This window comes from Astatotilapia calliptera, chromosome 20 (genome assembly GCF_900246225.1).
Source record: "Astatotilapia calliptera chromosome 20, fAstCal1.2, whole genome shotgun sequence".
Taxonomy (NCBI): Eukaryota; Metazoa; Chordata; class Actinopteri; order Cichliformes; family Cichlidae; genus Astatotilapia; species Astatotilapia calliptera.
Genome location: NC_039321.1, coordinates 30,869,877 through 30,887,376, shown reverse-complemented (window position 1 = coordinate 30,887,376; position 17,500 = coordinate 30,869,877). Strand labels below are relative to the sequence as shown.

Sequence of the window (17,500 nt, the reverse complement as noted above, 5' to 3'; positions counted from 1 at the left end):
CTTGGTAAAATATTATCCCACTATTAAACCACATTGTTTCTTCGTATCACTTGCAGCCACAGTAGACTTTCTCCTGAACTGTGAACAGCAGGGGTTTCGTTTTTACTATCACACATTACTCCACGTCACTTTGTACTTATAAATATCTTTGCCTCAGTATGACTACCCGGTGCAGTTTTACTGCAACAGTGTTTATAGTGTTTGACATATGAAACAGTGCCTCTCTGCAAGTGATACTTCAACTTTTTCAAGTTGGACTGAAAACAGCTTGCAAAAAAAGTATTATTAGGGTTTCTGGGAAATCTTGTTAAGAATGTACAGAATAACAAAATAAGTCATAAATCTGTGGCGATTGGCTGGATTATGCTCACTGCTAAGGGTGAATTTTTATGTCTATACAAGAGAACTGCGATGGCTCTTCCTTTCTGTGCGGCGTTTGGGGGAAAACGAAAGCCGAAGATTAAAACGCAACGTGCAAGAATAAGAAAAGGAATGGGAAAATGTTCACAGAGAACAGATTAGACCTTGGATTAGAGAAAAGAAATTGTGAAATGTGTGATAGCAGTTTTCTCTGCGGTAACGATGAAAAATCATTCTCTGAAGTCTGGAAACTAGTTGTTGCCGTTTCCTTGGAAACGTCTGTTCTTGCGAGCTTTGCTATTCAAACACACTTTAATGGTTTTGCAAAGTCTGACGTCAAACAGATCACCGCGTTGTGTAAACTTTGTAAAAACTCACTTTAAACTAAAAGTGGCAGCATGTCGGGCCGGTCGCAGCCCACGAGACAAAAGGACGCAGTGGAATGGGAGAAATGTCTGTGTCTGAAATTCAGATGCTAACTCCTGGCCTCGGTCATGACTCAAGGAAAATAACAGACGCCCTCGGTTTTCAGTGTCGTGACAGGTCAGGGCACTAGCAGAAGGAAATCGCGGGCGCATTTTATATTTTGAAAGATATTTCCAGTTTTGAAGATGCTGACGTTACTTAGATCCTGATTTTACTTCGATGCTGATAACGATTTAGCCAGCGTGGAGACGGTCCAGCTGCAGATGTTTTACAGAGTTCATTTCCCTGTTTATATGTTATTTGTTATTGTTGCACATCTGCTCCAAGTGTTTTCTCTTTACCATGTTTGAAAAAGGGTGAAGGATAATAGCCTTGTTAGGGTTCTTTCCTTTTCTTTTTTATAACTTTAATTGAAAAAAAAAATGCTAGTTTTTTGCCCTGGTTGCATTGCCACAAAAGAGAAACATGAACGTGTCAGTCAACACTACATCTTCACCTTCCTGTTCTGCATTTAGGATTTTTTGGTACCCTTGTGTCAAACACACAGTTTAAAATGACCAGCAGACCCTGTTGACAGAGGTCAGATATGCCACCTCATTGTTTTTTCCTCATTTCTGATCTTTGACCTTATGGGAAACTTCAGCAATTAACTTGACTTCCCTGAGGTCATAGTGTTTATCTCCAAACACTGGTCTTCACGTTTCTTTTGCCTCCTTGCAGTTTAACTGACATGTTTAGTTACGCTTTTCCCCCCAAAAAACATGTTGTTCTGTCTGTCTGTCTCACCTCTAGTTGATATTGTTTTGCCTCTGCTCGTGATTTATCCACTCCACCAATTTCTGTCTTTTCCTTCTTTAACATCTAGTGACATCTCTCTTTCTCCATTTCCTTACTGTCCCTTCTTTTCCTCCGTCATTCCCATTTCAGTTATAATAAACAAGTGTGGCTAGGTCAGTGGTTCAGTCCGTTGCCGGGTCCAGGAACACCACTTGAAGGATGATTGATGATGATAATGATAATGATGATGAAGAGGCTCTCCATGCTCACCCTAGAGACCACAATGCTTTTCCAAGATACAGCTAGTGCCATGAATAACATACCAGTGACCACACATGCACTTTTTTTTTTGCAATGCGTTTGCATTTGCACGTGCTCACACACACACACATACGCGCTGCAAATTTAAGACGCGTGAGCACACATCCATGCGCTGGCATGTTGGATACACAAACACGAGAATACACTTTCAAGTTTTCCAAGGCGCCAAAACCACATCTCATTCAAATCTCATTGCCACAGTTATCAGGTTCAAACCAATCCTCTAACTGTACTCCCAGGCCCCTGCTTAATTAGTAATGGAGTTAGTGAGAGGACAAGTGAAAAATACTCTGAGGTGACATGCACAGGATGTGGATTTAGCACCCTGGGTTTGTGTCTCAGCATGGAGTCTGTGCAGTTTGACGGGCATGTTGCGTTCATGTTGCTCTCATTTAGGCATGCCAGCACCGCTGCCAGATGCTTGGCAATAGCCTCGGAAGGAAATAGAAAGCAGCCATAAAGTGTTTATCAGAGACAGAATTATACAACCTTTTCTTTTAGATTGTTGTTCTTTATTCTAAGTCCTAACATGCTGGCTGCTTCAACTTTATGAGAAGTAGCACATGGTATTTGGCCTGTTTGTGTGTCTGTGTGTGTGTGTTTAACCTGGCAGAATGAGTGGTTATAGGTCTGGCTCTGTTTACGGGGCCTGTCACAGCCATTCACTGCACGTTAGCTTTTAGCACGTAGCATGTTCCATTGAAAGGCCATTATATCTATAGCTTAGCTGCTGAGATGTAGCCTACTGAGTTTACCGAGCTTGTCACAACTACTCAGTTCAACCAAAGCCACCGTGGAGTACAGCCAAGATTTTTTTTTTGCTGGAGTGTCACATTAGCATAGACTCTGCTTTACTGAAGCCTATTTTAGCATTGTGCAGGCAAGGGTTTGGCTATAGTGAGCTGCCAGGTCATGCTAACTATCATATTGTAAGTGTCTAAGTGAATTAGCCTTCTGGTTAGCAGGGCTCTTGTCTGCACAGTTTCAGTCTAAAGGAAACACCTTATGTGTTTAGTTATTGGTTTCTAACAATCACACTGAGGAATGGTGATATCATGCACAGCTTTTCTGAATGAGAGCATGAGCAGGATTGTTTGGATTTAAAGTCATCGGGGTTTAAGGCTGGACAGAGAAGTTAGTTAATGAGACTCAACCCAATAAACCAGAATTTGCGCAATGAAATGATAAGAATGATGATGCATGTTTTTACTGTTCACTCACAGGATGATGAAGAGGGAATATGGGCATGATGACCACCAACATGACCACCCACATCTGTTTCTTCACAGTGAGTTTCCGCACAGCTGTTGTTACACCTTAGGCTAGTTTTGAAGTTAACATTAGCCCTTGCCAGAGTGTCATACTGTACATGTGTTCCAAATACTTTAATGATCGTATACACAATGCACTTCTTCAGTAGGCTGAGTAACCATTAGACAGGAACACTGATGATACCACAATAACCACAGCATTACCCAACTCTGACACAGGAGAGTGGAATAGAGCCGACTTTTCCATTGCTCGGGGAAGTTTCATTCAGTTTTATGTATATGTTTAGAGTTTTTAGGCTGCTTTTCAGAGAAGTGTTCATATGCTGATTGTGCTGAGTGTGGCGCATGCACTCTGGGCTCTATAGGAAACTGTGTGTTATTGGACCTATATACACCCAGCAGCCTAAAGCGAACATACCAGGGCCCATAGGTGATAAAAACGACACAGTGAGAAAAACCAGAGATGGATGAGTCTGTCTCTCCGCACCCCACTTTTTCAGTCACAGTAAAGTTTTACCGCACTACTCCACCCTATTGTGTGCCAGTGTGTGGGGTAGCTAATTATAATACAACACAGAACAGCCATGAAAGGGTTTTTTTCAAGGCTGAAAGCTAAAAAAGCATAAAATGAAGAATGTCAAGTCATAAAGCATAATTCCTGTTTGGGGAGTTTTATATCGAAGCCCCCCCCATGGGCTTAGGGTCCCTTTGAACACAGACGTGCAGCAAGAGGTCTGTGCAGGGAGGTAATGGTTTGCTTCGAGCTAATACGTGTGTGTGTGTGTGGTGTAAAAGAGACATATAAATGTACATATGAGGGACAACAAAGGTAGGGAAAGCGAGATGAAAAAAGCAAAAGGGCCCTTATGTATTCATGTGGGAATGGGAGCGAAAACCAGGCTGCATAGTGTACTCATAGTTTCCAGTGCATCTCATTCCTTTCCCCCAGTAATCCACAGGTGGACCATCACAAGCAGACTCTGCCTCTAACCTCAACAACTTAGAAGTTGTGCACTTTGCCCCAGCACTGCTTTTGGGATTAAGAGTCCTATAGCGTGAGCAAATGGTTTGCCTTTCTGCAGTGCAAAGCGTTTGAGTCTTCAGCCACGTTGTTTGTGTGCGCATTCGCAAGTGCTCGTGTGTGTGTGTGCATGTATGTGTGTTGAAGTGAGTGTTGGTGAGCTATACAGTGGCGGAGCAGCCCACATAGCCTATAATCCAGTCCATGTGTGCTGAGAATGCAGCAGTGTCAGGATTCACCGTAATGAAACAGACCACACTGCCCCCTTTCTCCCTCTCTTTCCATCTCTCCATCTTTTTTCCATCTCTCCTGCTCTCTCCACCTTTCTTAGGGTTTAACTTTGCCCTGCTCTAACACATTTTCCTTAAGGTAAATCTGGAATTGGACCCATGATTAGCCTACTGCTTTAGTATCTCCAATCAGATATGATGATCTTCTGCGTATACTTGTGTATTAGTTCTTCTTATCCTAATCTAATAGAATAAGCCAGGCACATTAGCCTTTGGTGCAGAGTGGTGTTGTGGCTAGCGATATCAGTGCTGCTCATCTATCCACTGCTGTTATTCTGGCAGTGCAAAGCACGAGCGCAGCTAACGTGTATTAGCCATCCTCTATGGGAGAACAGATGGGAGCTATTCAGTGGTATGTAGCTACAGCGCAATAAGGCCAGACCTAATCCCCATATCCTGTCCCTGAGTGAGCCCTCCCTAATATGAGCAAACAGAGATGACAGCACCGATAGACAAATAGCCAGGGATCTGTGTGTCTGGGCGCTTGTGTGCATGCTAGATTTTATTGGTGTTTCTTATGGATAACCTTGGGTCCCGGTGCTAGGCTGCATTCCACAAGAACCCAAGTGCTGAGTTTGAGTTGGCAACTTTGAGTTCTAAACATCCAGGTGTGGATTTGTATTGGTTAGCCATGGTTCTGTCTTACAGACTCTGATTGGCTCATTGAGGCTGTGTATGTCCTGCTGTTGATTACAGAGGTTTTGTTTACCCGCTGGCCTCCTAGACCCCACCTCTAATGAAATAAGAATGTCCTTTTGGAGTGAGAGCAGAAGAGAAGGGGGTCAGAGGAAAAAGTGAGGGAGAACATGAGGCCAAAAGAGTGAAGCACAGTGTGGGGGGTTTCTGGAAACATTATGCTTTTATCCCACCATGAAGCTATTTGTACTGAATAAAGCAAAAAGAAGCTCAGAGGCTTTCCGAGTGAGGACAGAAATGTGTTTGTGTACATGTATGTATTTGTGTTTGCTCACATGCATGTGTGTGCACGCACTTTGTTCAGGTTAAAACAAGTCAAGAAGATGGCTTTCATTTGCCCACTCTTTGTTCGCAGAGGATACAGTGTTTGTATGGCAACATTGTGTATGTTTGCGAGCATCCCAAGAGTGTCTATGTGCAGCGGTGGATTGCTAACCTGTTGATCATTGGCAAATTAAAAGTACATCTCAGAGCACGAGGGAGAACAAAGACAAGAGAAAAAAGCCCAAAATCCAAACTGTTTAAACCTGGAAGTATTTTTCTCTTTGTTGGTTTGTTTGTTTTTTGGATCCAGCCAATCTAGGATCATTAGGAAATGACACATGGTCGTGGTTAGCTAGCAAGTCAAGATGAAGTTTAGAAGAATGCACAACATAAACGACATTGTCAGAAACATCACAGTCCTCTTAATCCTCTGTCAGCCTATTGAATGGATTTTACTTAACAAATGGAGTGGACATGGAAATAATTAAAGGGCAGAGTGGAGCTGAAATCCAAGCCAGATTAAAGCACAGCAGCTTTGGGGGCCATGTGAGCAGGTAAAAGTTTCATCTCCTCATCTTCCTCCTGTGCACTGCAGGCCAGAGCTTACTATATCTTAGTCCAGCATAAAAGGACTGATAATTGTTTAGCTCTACTCTAACTCCGTGTGCGAGCCACATTCCCCATCCATACAGTTGTATCCCTTTAGGCACTTTCTGTATTACATACACACTCACACTTGCATCGGGAGTATTTTGGGCTTCAGTATCTTGCCTGAGGACACTTTGACAGACACACTGGAGAAGCTATGGATCAAACCACTTCTTCTACTGAGGGTCTCTCGGTTCATGTTTTGCCTTGACAAACATAGCTGATATGTTAGCGTCCAATTTCGTTAAGAAATAAATACAAAGCTGAATCCTAATCTTAACGAACTGTAACCTTGAACAAAGTTTGAGTTTTTTTGCTTTTTATATAGTGAAAGTGGATAGGGGGCCTTTTATGTCCCCAGAAGGAGGAATTCGCATTTAAAATGTCAGCAGAATACAGTATGTAGTAATATATGAAGTACTCCTGGTATGCACACTCACTCACCCTCAGAGTGGCAGAGCTGGCCAGAGCTTTCTGTCTGTAGTTTTGAGTCATAACCAGAAGACTGGGAGTGATGCTTTCTAGAGATTACTCCCCTTGAAGGTGTTGATCTCTTTAAACATACATAGATTTTAACTGGGATCTGTTCTGTTAAACATAAACACCAGATATCTCAGCCCACTGCATACTTTTAAGAGATAAAATCTCTTTTATCCTCTGTTTATGGCCATCAAACAAAGTTGCCCTATAGGTTTTCTTCTAGACATCACTATTCTGTGTTTTTTCTTCTTTTCTTGCAACAGCCTGCTGATTATAAATGAGCTCCAGGTATAAAATAAATATAAAGTTGTATGTGCATATCCATGAAATTGAGCTTTCACAGACCATAAGTGCTGTGCACCATAGAGATGGCTTCTGTAAATGCAGTTTTACAGCCCATAATCACAGCTGTCTTTATCTTCATAACAGACCTGAGACCAAAAGTTCCTAAGTAGTTGTAAAAGAAACTAACATCATATAAAAATATAATGTGATAATTTCAGTCTCACGTTGTTTATAGATTTCTAACTGTAAACAAAATAGCAACCTTAACTAGCTTATCACTACATCATTTAAACTCCCCAGCTAATTCAACAGGCTCCTCTTTTCAACTGCTCAGAAACGCAGGTTTCTAATCTGGCAGTCACCTGGCACATCGCAGAAACACATCACATGTAAACATGGTCAAGACGACTTGCTGAAGTTCAAACTGGGGGAGAAAGGTGATTTTCGTGACTCTGAATGTGGCACGATTGTTGGTGCCAGACAGACTGGCCTGAGAATTTCAGAAATCCCGGCAGATCAGAAACTATTCTACTGGGATTTCCCCACATTTTCTGTAGGGTTTACAAAGGATAGTTTGAAAACGAGAAAATATCCAGTTAGCAGCAGTTCTCAGGGCGAAAATGCCTCGTTGGTGCCAGAGGTCAGAGCAGAATAGCCAGACTGCTTGGAGCTGTTAGGAAGGCAACAGTAACTTAAATAACCACTCATTAGAACCAAGGTATGCAGAAGAGCATCTCTGAACACACAGCACAAAGAGTCTTGAGATGGGCTACAGCAGCTACACCAGATGCACTCTTGCAAGCTAAAAGCATGAAACTAAGGCTACAGTTCACAAAGGCTCATCGAAACTGGACGACAGAAGGTTGTTGCCAGGTCTGATGAGTTTCTACTGCAGAACTAAAAGAACATATAGACAGAATCCATTGCCAGCCTCAACGGTATCAACCTTAGTACCGATTGAGCATTGTTTAAATGAGTATTGTTGTTGCCCATGTTCACTGATTTTCCCATCTACTGATGGCTGCTATCAGTGGATAATGATAATGCATCACTCCACAAAGCTCAGAGATTTTAAATTTGGTTTCTTGAACATGACAATGAGTTCGCTGTACTCGAATGGCCCCTACAGTCACCATATGCCAGTCCAACAGAGCACCTCTGAGATGTAGTGGAATGAGAAACTTGCATCCTGGATGTGCAGCTGACGATTCTGCAGTAACTGCAGCATGTTTCCAGCACTTTGTTGAATCGATGCCACGAAGAATTAAAGCAGTTTTGAAGGTTTGCTGGTACCAGCTGGGGATCCAACCCAAAACCAACAAGGTGTACCTGGTAAAGGGAATAATGTAAGTAGCTTCCAGTGAAAAATGAGGCCAGCAGCTGACACAGCCCTGCCACTATTTCCTGCACCGTGTGCCAGGTTAGAACTAGCAAACAACTATCACCCCACGCATTCATTATTACAAGCTGACAAACTGCCTGAAGAAATATCATCTCCTTTATATCAACATGAGTCAGTAAATGTTCATTAATGAATACACTGGATTTTCTAAACAGTCAGTCGGCTCGAGGCGGCGCTTTATAAATCATACCCTTAATTTATGTGTGAAAATAAAATATTGTTGAAGCAATTATAGTTTGGGTGGTGCCACTAGAGTCTCGTCAGAAACAGAAACTACACTGGGTCATTGAACTCAAGTACCATGTTGTTTGTTGTGTTTCTTATAGGAAGTCGTTTCCTATAATTCCAATATTTTGTCTACCTTATTAAAGTTGTAGTCTACTAACCAGCAGCGTGTGCACAAAATCTGAATGTATTTGGGTAATGTTTGGGTTAATGATACGTCTTTGTTCAAAGCTGTGCTGCGCCATGTGTCTTTGGTAGTCAGTGAACCATGGCTTAGGGGTCAGTAGAGGCGTCTGACCGAGGCCATCCTTCAGCTAGCTGTCAGCATAATCAGTCTGTGAAGTCAAAGGTGGTTCCACCAGGTTGAGCAGGAGTGGAGGGAAGTCGATAGCTCAGCAACACCTGAGCACTGAGATCTGAGTATGCTGTATGTAGTTCAATTAAAAAGAAAAAACAACAACAACTTGGTTATGTTCTAAACTTCTTTTGGCAGTGCGAGTTGCTGCTTCTCTTTGTGGCAACTTTTAAAAAATGTAGTTTATTTGTGTGGCAAATCTGAAGACCGTGTCTTGAAAAGGTTAAGAAGAAGCTAAACCCTACTCAGGGCCACATTTTTACTTAAGTTATACTGTAAAAATCGAACATACTTGCTTTTGAAATGCAAAACATTTCTTTAATGTAGGTGAAGAGCAGCGACAGGGATGCTTTGTCACTGTCGGTGTGTGAAGCTGTAGACAGATGTAACCCACAGACACTTTTGCAGCTGCAGCAGGTCTAGAAGGAGGAAATGTGGAAGAGAGAAAAGAAGGAAAGAATAAATAGTGAAGCAGACAAGTTTATTCGTGTGTGTGTGTGTGTGTGTGTGTGTGTGTGTGTGTGTGTGTGTGTGTGTGTGTCTGTGTGTGTGTGTGTGTGTGTGTCCTTTTTTTGAAGTTCTGTGAAGAAGAAGACGATTAAACACCTGATGTGGGGATCATAAGGTGGTTTGTCTTAGTAAGCTCCCTTTCCCCACCCGCAACACGCTCATTACGCAGGCAGAGACATGGCCACATGTACAATGGCTCATGCAAACCTGCGTTTGCAGGAACGACTAATATTTGGCTTTTTAAATTCTGTAATTGCAAGTAAATCCCTATTCATCAGTGCTTATCCATGCAGTTAAAATGTACATGTGCGAGCAGCTTGTCAGAATCAATCTACAAAGCCCTGTGTGGCCCACCTCAGTAGCCCAGCCAAAATATGGAGATCTGAAGACTTTTCTGCTAATTGGTTGTATTAGACACACACCTTCCTTCACTAAGCCACACAACTGTCCTCTTGGGTATGAAAAGGGGTTTCTTACTCAAGCCACACAGTGCAGACCAAAATGTAATTCTTCTTTTGGCCACTGATGATGGGATGAATCAGAAACTTGTTGCATCATAGGATCATATGGGGCCCTAGTCATAACCTATTAGATGCTTATCATTTATACAGTCTTGTTGACGTACCAATTAAGTAAATATTTTCAGTGGTGCTCTCAACAGCTTTATAAGAAGCTCATTTTGTTGGGTTTTTTGTTTTCATCCTTGTCCTAATGATTTATCCAGCTAATACAGACGTATCACTAGTATTCAGAAGTGGCCTTCTCCTGATTGGATGGACATTTCACTGGTATTGAATAATATTGTTACTTTCTTATATTACTGACAAAACATTTACAGTTTGCAGACCGAGTGAGAATGTAAGCTGGAATACTGAACTCCCTCATCTTCCCCTCTCTGTCTGAACATGCCAGGTATGATTCAGTCTGTAAGCTCTTCTTCTCTGTACAAGTTAGCCCACAGTCATAAATCAGTCCACCTTGAACTGTCGCTGTTTTTCACCTTTGTCTTCCTCCTTTTTCTTCTCTCGGTTTTATGCTTCATTATTTATTATCGCTGTCACTTGTCAAGTCAAGTCAAGTTTATTTATAAAGCACATTTAAAAACAACCAAGGCTGACCAAAGTGCTGTACAATAAAATACAAATATAAAATACAATAAAACACAAGTACATAAAACACCTCACTGATAAAACAATAAGTTCTTCTTCAAATGGATTTGCTCAAGACACATTCACCTTTTAAATTTCCTTTAGATCTAGAATATTGGAAATACATATTTAAATACTGCGTCGCAGGAGTGGTATATCGGCACAAACTGGGCACGATATTGATTAACTGAATAGGTTTTAACTGTGCAGCAAGTTTTGTGTGTAAACGAGAGTTCAAGAACGAGGGAAAAAAGAGAGTGAGAGATCCTGGCAGGATTAAAAGGGTATTTTCAGCTCATTGTGATGGCAGCACACAAAATCCTTTCCCTCAGGAGAAACTTGCACCTGGGGAGGCACTTTGAGCATCCGTGGGTTTGTGCGTGTGCGTGCCTGCGTATGAGACATACAGAAAAGTAACTGTGCATAAGGTACCTCAAAGGTGAGATCCTGTGTTCAAGCTGGATTACACCCCAAAGAGAAAGTGTGAACGTGCACAAAGAAGCACTGATAGAGGGGAGGCACTGGGATTTGCAAACAGAAAAAAATGGGAATCACACTCTTTTCCTTTTAAACCAGTTATTTTCTTCAGACTTCCTATGCTCTCCTGAGTTCCCTGTCTTTAACAGACACACAAAGACACATGCAGCCACACTAAAAGCTCTAAAAATACCACAGAGCCTCAGGTCTAGGGTAAGGCCTCTGTTTCCCAAACTGTGTTTTTAACATATAGACCCAGCCCTAGGCTGCCAATCATAGATGTGGCTGCTGCTCCGAGGCAGAGGGCTATATTCAGAGGCAGCATGTGGTGGGGGGTTGCCACAAAATAGGGGGATTCACACCTGCTGACTTTACTATATATGGCTACTTACCGAAAGGATGTAACACCCTGAAACATAGCACGTTGGATACCTCAGCTCAAGTACTGCTGCAAGATCTTGCACACGCGTGTATGTAGCAATAGATACATTTAAATTGCCTAATAGAAAGCAAACAGTTATGATCAAGATTGACACCCATGGAAACCACGTGGCTGAGAAAAAACACTAAATGTATTTTAATAAGTAATAGAAGAAGGAATTTCACTATTTTCTTTCCCTGTTGTAGACGTGCCAGAGCTGCTATCAGACACCCCTTGTAGAATTGAAGAGGAAAACTAACAGGAATTTACCTGTTTCCTCTCACTGAAAGTCAGGCTTCATATCTTGGGCTATCACTGAACTACTGTAATAACAACCTTTGCACTGCCACTCAACATTAGGGCTGACCACTAATTAGGCCGTCTATAGCTGCAGGCTGCATTTTATTTCTCACACTAGCTGAAAACATTTTCCCGAACATTGTCCTCATTTATTAAATAGATGAGCTGTGTTGATGTTTGTAACACTGCAGCATTTTTAATGATAATTAATTATTTTGCATGAAAAAAGAGGCACTGACACTTTATGTCAGCGACCTTTTCAACTCTGCATAATGTTTGTTGATCTTAAGCTTCAAATCCCAGAATGGCTCGCGGGTCTCTTGCTGCAGGGTACCTATGTGACACGGGGAGCAGAAAGAAAGCCCCCGAGTCTTAGGGCTACAGAATAAACTTCTCATTTGAGCCCCACAATGAAAAAACGTGTATAAACTCCTGGCTCAGATGCAAGTTAGTGCAACACAGATCAGCTTGTTGGGCTGTGTAGTGTGTTTTCAACCAGGTTATGTTTTTCAGTGAAACCCTAGAGTTGGATGTCAGAGTGGACGCTTTCTCTGTCACTAGATCGGCTCAGACAAGCAGATTAATGCTCTCTGTGTCCCTCACAGCTTACTGTATGTCACTGCTATTATCCTTGACATCCAACCAGTGGGTCAGGATCCTTTACATGGGTGTCTTTCCCATACATGTACGCACTTACACCCACATGCACACGTACATATAACTTACACATGTGCAACTGAACTTACTCTCCCTCTGGTTCCCTCTCTCTTATCTGGCCCTGTGGAAAAGCCACACTTGTACGATGACATTCAGCACAGGATTAAAGCCCATGTAAGACCCTCCTCAGTTTACACTGCCACTGCCAAGAAGGGATCTATACAACCACACACTCTCATGCAATCCTGTACACACTCTGGCTGAGACACAACTCCATGCGCACACACACACACACACAGTTGAAGCGTAAGGGGAAAGCACAAACTGGTTTGTGTGCCTGTGGACTCATACATACTCAAATGCCTTCATGCGTTGTTGTTTAGCATGTTGTCCTCTTATTACTCCAGACCTATGGAGATGTCTCTGCTTACCAATTGCCATGCACATGCAGCGCATGCAGCAGTGCGAACACTCATGCGTCCATTTGCCTTGCCACCATCCTCATTGCTTTCATCTCTGAAACAAGGGTCTAAGCCTAGACACCCACCTCATTTGAGTCATGTGTGCACACACACACACAAACAGTCCCCTCTACCTACAGGCACAAACTCACATATACGTGGTACTGTTAGTACTCAGGGTAGATTGAACACAGACTCCCTCAGTTTTAGGAACGGTGAGGCTAGACGTGGTCAGGCCCTTAGTTAAGATGCTGTGCTTTGTATCTAGGTCACATTGTGTGTGACTTTTGTTTCTGCGCTTACCTCCAGGGTTTGTTGGTTAGGTCTGGAGTGGATTCTCACTGGAATGCATTCTGATTGGACTAGACAGCAATCCTTTTCTGATTGGTTGTTTGTCCCAAGGCTTCCATTTTGAGGGTTGCTTTGAATCAGTGCATCTCCGTCTCCTCCTCTTCTGTTCGCTGTGCTCTTTTCTTTCTACTCCTCTATATCTCGTAGATTGCCGCCAGCTGAGTGTTTGATGTGAATGTGTTTGACTGGCTAAAACAGAACCAGCAGTGGGCTCTTCTGTGTTTCTGCTGATGGAGTGATACTCAATGCGTGGATCATTGCCTATAGTAACTTTATGTGATAAGTGGTCAGTTAAACTGGGCCTCATAAATAAAATGAGTAAGAACTATCATATATGGCAGATGTGATGGGGTAGGTTTGAAACCCCTGCTACTGATACGTGTTCACAAATGCACTGCTGACCTTCTAGAGAGTGTCTGATAGAATATGCAGATCCAGCTTTCAGCCTGATTCACCTTTGTGTGAAAATGTGTGTTTTTCTTTCACAATATACACAGAGAGTTGAGAAGAATGTCAACAGCTTCAGATCTGTGTGAGTCTTTGACTTTTCAGGCCCGATGGTTTAATTTGATTGATTTCATGAAAAATGGTAAATGGTCTGTATTTGTATAGCGCTTTACTAGTCCCTAAGGACCCCAAAGCGCTTTACGCAACCAGTCATCCACCCAGTCACACACACATTCACACACTGCTGATGGCAGCTACATTGTAGCCACAGCCACCCTGGGCCGCACTGACAGAGGTGAGGCTGCCGGACACTGGCGCCTCTGTCAGTGCGGCCCACCCGTTGCCACCACCGGTAGGCAACGGGTGAAGTGTCTTGCCCAAGGACACAACAACCGAGACTGTCCAAGCCGGGGCTCAAACCGGCAACCTTCCGATTACAAGACAAACTCCCAACTCTTGAGCCACGATCGCCCCAAAAAATGAAAAAAAGGACCCTGGATTGGGTGCGTGGATGAAAAAAGAGGACTGCTATTTTAGTGATACTATACTTTGGTGACGTGAGAAGACCTAAAATAGACAGTCAGCCCACTTTTTAAAAACCACTTATATCACCAGACTGTAATGCTAAATATGAACTGTACTCTAGCAGTTTGATAGAGGCAGAGAGATTTTTGTAGTCATTCTTTCTCAATCCAAGCACAGTAGAGCGTGGCAGGATAAAATATAAAACCATCATCAATAGGTACTATTGCACCTATGCTTTACTCTAATATCCTCTCCTGGAGTGACCTGCAGCAAGGCTTCAACTCTGCAGCCATGGGATTAGCTTCACTGGTGGGTGGTCCTCCTATTGCTGATCTTAGATCAGCATCACATTCTGTTCTTTACTCTCTCTAGGTGTTGGGATTATGGATCAGGTTAGGTTGCTGAAGTTGGACCATTTGATCGAACTAATGTTTAGGTTGATTTGGACACATTTATATGTTGCACTTGTCCCCTTATATGAGTAACCTTGAAAGCTCCTGGACTCAATCCCCACCCTTGCTGGGAGAAGCTGGCTGGGGAGGCTTCTGCTAGAGCTCTAGTATTACTGCTGAGTGCGAGCATTCAAAAGCCAGATCAAAACTGGCCATGCAAAATTTACTCGCTTGCTGTAGTGAACAGCAGGTGGGACAGGAAATAGTGTGTCAGCTAGCCAGCTAACATTAGCATACCAGACGCTTAAAATGATCCATATCAAACATTTTATTCACTCTGTACTTGTGCTCGCTACAAGGCATGCAGATGCCGCTAGTTTACACTCACCAAGCAGCTATGGAAACACAGAAAGGCCAAAATAAATACTCTGAAGATAGATGGATGTTAACTAGACTTGTTTTGCTGCTGTGGCTGTTTGCTGAGGTGGGATCGACCGCAAGAGGAAGTAATTGAAATGTTTGGCAATTGTTTTTGGTGCGACTGTGGCTTTAGTCAGCTAACAGGTATGCTTGGTGATATGTGGCAAGGTGTTCCTTACTGGATAAATTACAGGTTACCTAAAGGACAAAGAACAGCCTGTGATGTTTGTAAGGAGTGTGTGACGTTACTCAAACGAGTCACAACCATGTGCAGTCAGTAGTGTAAGATCATGACCATCAATCATTGGGTTTTTTCCCTCTTTCTTGGCTTCCAACCTTTCCCTCCATCCTTGAACTCATCACTCTTGAGCGGTTAAGCTAGTTGTAATGAGGACAGTGAATTGGCATTTCGCAGTTACGCACACACACACACACACACACACACACACACACACACACACACACACACACACACACACACACACACATAAAGAACCAGCACATGTTCTCCATAACAAAAAACCCACAAACAGACAGGTAGTGTGACAGAAACAGAGCTGTTGGAGGCCTGGTGCTCTCCCCGTCTGAAGGGATGGGAGCAGAGGACAATGTAAACACTCTGTCACACACATAAACAAAGCCCTGCTCAGATTTCACTGCACAGTTACAGAAAGCTCACCCTTTCTTTTATAGAGAAAGTATTTTTGTAATTTGTTTATGTGAGATTCCATGGACCTAATGGGAAAATGGCTTTTTCGGCATCACACCACACCTGAGTTCAATTTCACTAGCTTTCTCACAGACAGATCGTAAAGATGGCATGCCAGAATGGGTGCAATCTGTCTTTCTTTTCTGCATCTCAATTTAATTTCTCAGCCTTCCTCTCTCAGACACATTCTTTCTCTGTAACCCCTCCTCTAGCTCTCTGTTTCTCTCTTCTTCTCTTTCTGGTTTTGTCTCAATGAGCGATGCCTGTGCAGGCCAACTATTCAACAAAGAGCAGCAGGTGAATCACAGAAGTCAAAGAAATGATCTACATTATGTTTGAGAATCCTTTCATTAGAAGGATTTTGGCTGATTATGAAGCCTGAGTTTGAAGTTATTTTGATTAGTTGCATTCAAATGTGACACCGCACACTCTTAGCTGTATATCATAGCTCCTCATTCTAATCACAAAGCTTCTCTACTGGCATTAACAACATGTGTACACACACACACACATGCAGATGCACTATGTTTGGGTTATGCAAAACAAAAGCATAATTGGAAATAAAATCCAAGCATTCACTTAAGACAGTAATTTTAATATTTATTGTTTTATATTAATGTTGCTCCCCAACTGTCTAAGTTATCACACACCCACACACAAACTATACAAAAACATATGAATATGTTCACCCTTGGCCAGCTTTAACCACCCGCTGATTTAAAAAGATACCATGTGTTTAGCAGGACTGAAAACAACGGCCCAGCAGAACCTTCTGCATTGCAATGCAAAAGAACTGAAAGCAAGATACAAACATGTGTTTGCATTGCTTGCATTGTTTGCCTTCTAATTACATCGTTATTTCTCTGTGTAAAGTGCGTGCACGTCAGAGCTGTGTGCGTGTGCATGTTTTCCCCTGTAATGCCAGTCTTTGTGTCTGGAAGTGGTGTGTTTCACAGCAGGCATTCCATTCAGGCTAACCCAGTGTGCTTAGGTAATAACTAGGCTTAGCCATAATTTGTTTGTGTGTACGTTGTTGTACGCCATATATGTGTGTGTGTGTATCTGTGGGTGTTTCTGCTCATGTTCAAAGGAATAATTCCTTTTCATTTGACACATTCATACAAAAAGACAAGCCCGTCTATTTGAACTTGGAAACGAGCCATCCACAAATGAATGCCTTTCTGTTTCTGTTCTTCCAGCTTCCGTTGCTCCAGTCTTATTTCTTTCGTCCTGTTTAATTGGCAATTGGAACAACGTTGGCTGTTTAAACCTTTTTAAGCATGCCAGTGTGCTTTTTTATACCCTGGAAGATATCACAAAGAAAACAAGGCAACAACATGCTTGGCATTTTCATGTTGAGACTTCACCAATGGCAATCTCAGAATCACTGATTTAGGCACCCAGGTTTTCACATGTAACAGTTAAAGGCAGGAGTACTGTCAACTTGTAGGATGGGGATAACTTGTCAAAGCTAAATCGCTTCTCCTACTTCTGTGCTTTGCCCTGAGTGCAGCACTGAGTGGAGTGGCGCACCCACCAAATATCTCTGCAGCGAATAACCATCAGCTGTCAGTCTTTTCTTCATGTCCTGTTTGAAAAATAGCTCCAAAATGACAGTTAAGCTGGTGCCTTTCAACAACACCATTTCAATTTAGCTGTGAAACACTTTCTGGACGTCCTTGTCAAACTTCAAACAAGAGAAAGTTCGTGTTCAAGGATTGTTTTCTACTGTTTCTTAATTGATTATAACAAAAAAACAAAATAACAAGAGAAAGAATGAATGGAAACTCAAACTTTCAAGCCCCTTTCTTATCATATTGAGCTAATTGTGTTCACACCGCACCAGCTCCATCCCCGGATC

The 17,500-nt window shown here is 42.4% G+C and overlaps 1 protein-coding gene across 4 annotated transcripts in view; it reads left to right on the top strand.

The window, feature by feature from the left end:
- Positions 1-17,500, top strand: part of LOC113013675 (ERC protein 2-like) — a 159,461-nt gene that overhangs the window by 119,034 nt on the left and 22,927 nt on the right. For all 4 annotated transcript variants that reach the window (XR_003270851.1, XM_026154769.1, XM_026154768.1 and 1 more), the window contains one exon: positions 3,108-3,172. Coding sequence is in view for 3 of the 4 variants with exons in the window: in XM_026154769.1 (XP_026010554.1) it covers positions 3,108-3,134 (27 nt within the window). In the remaining variant the exon portion in view is untranslated. The remainder of the gene's footprint in view (positions 1-3,107; positions 3,173-17,500) is intronic.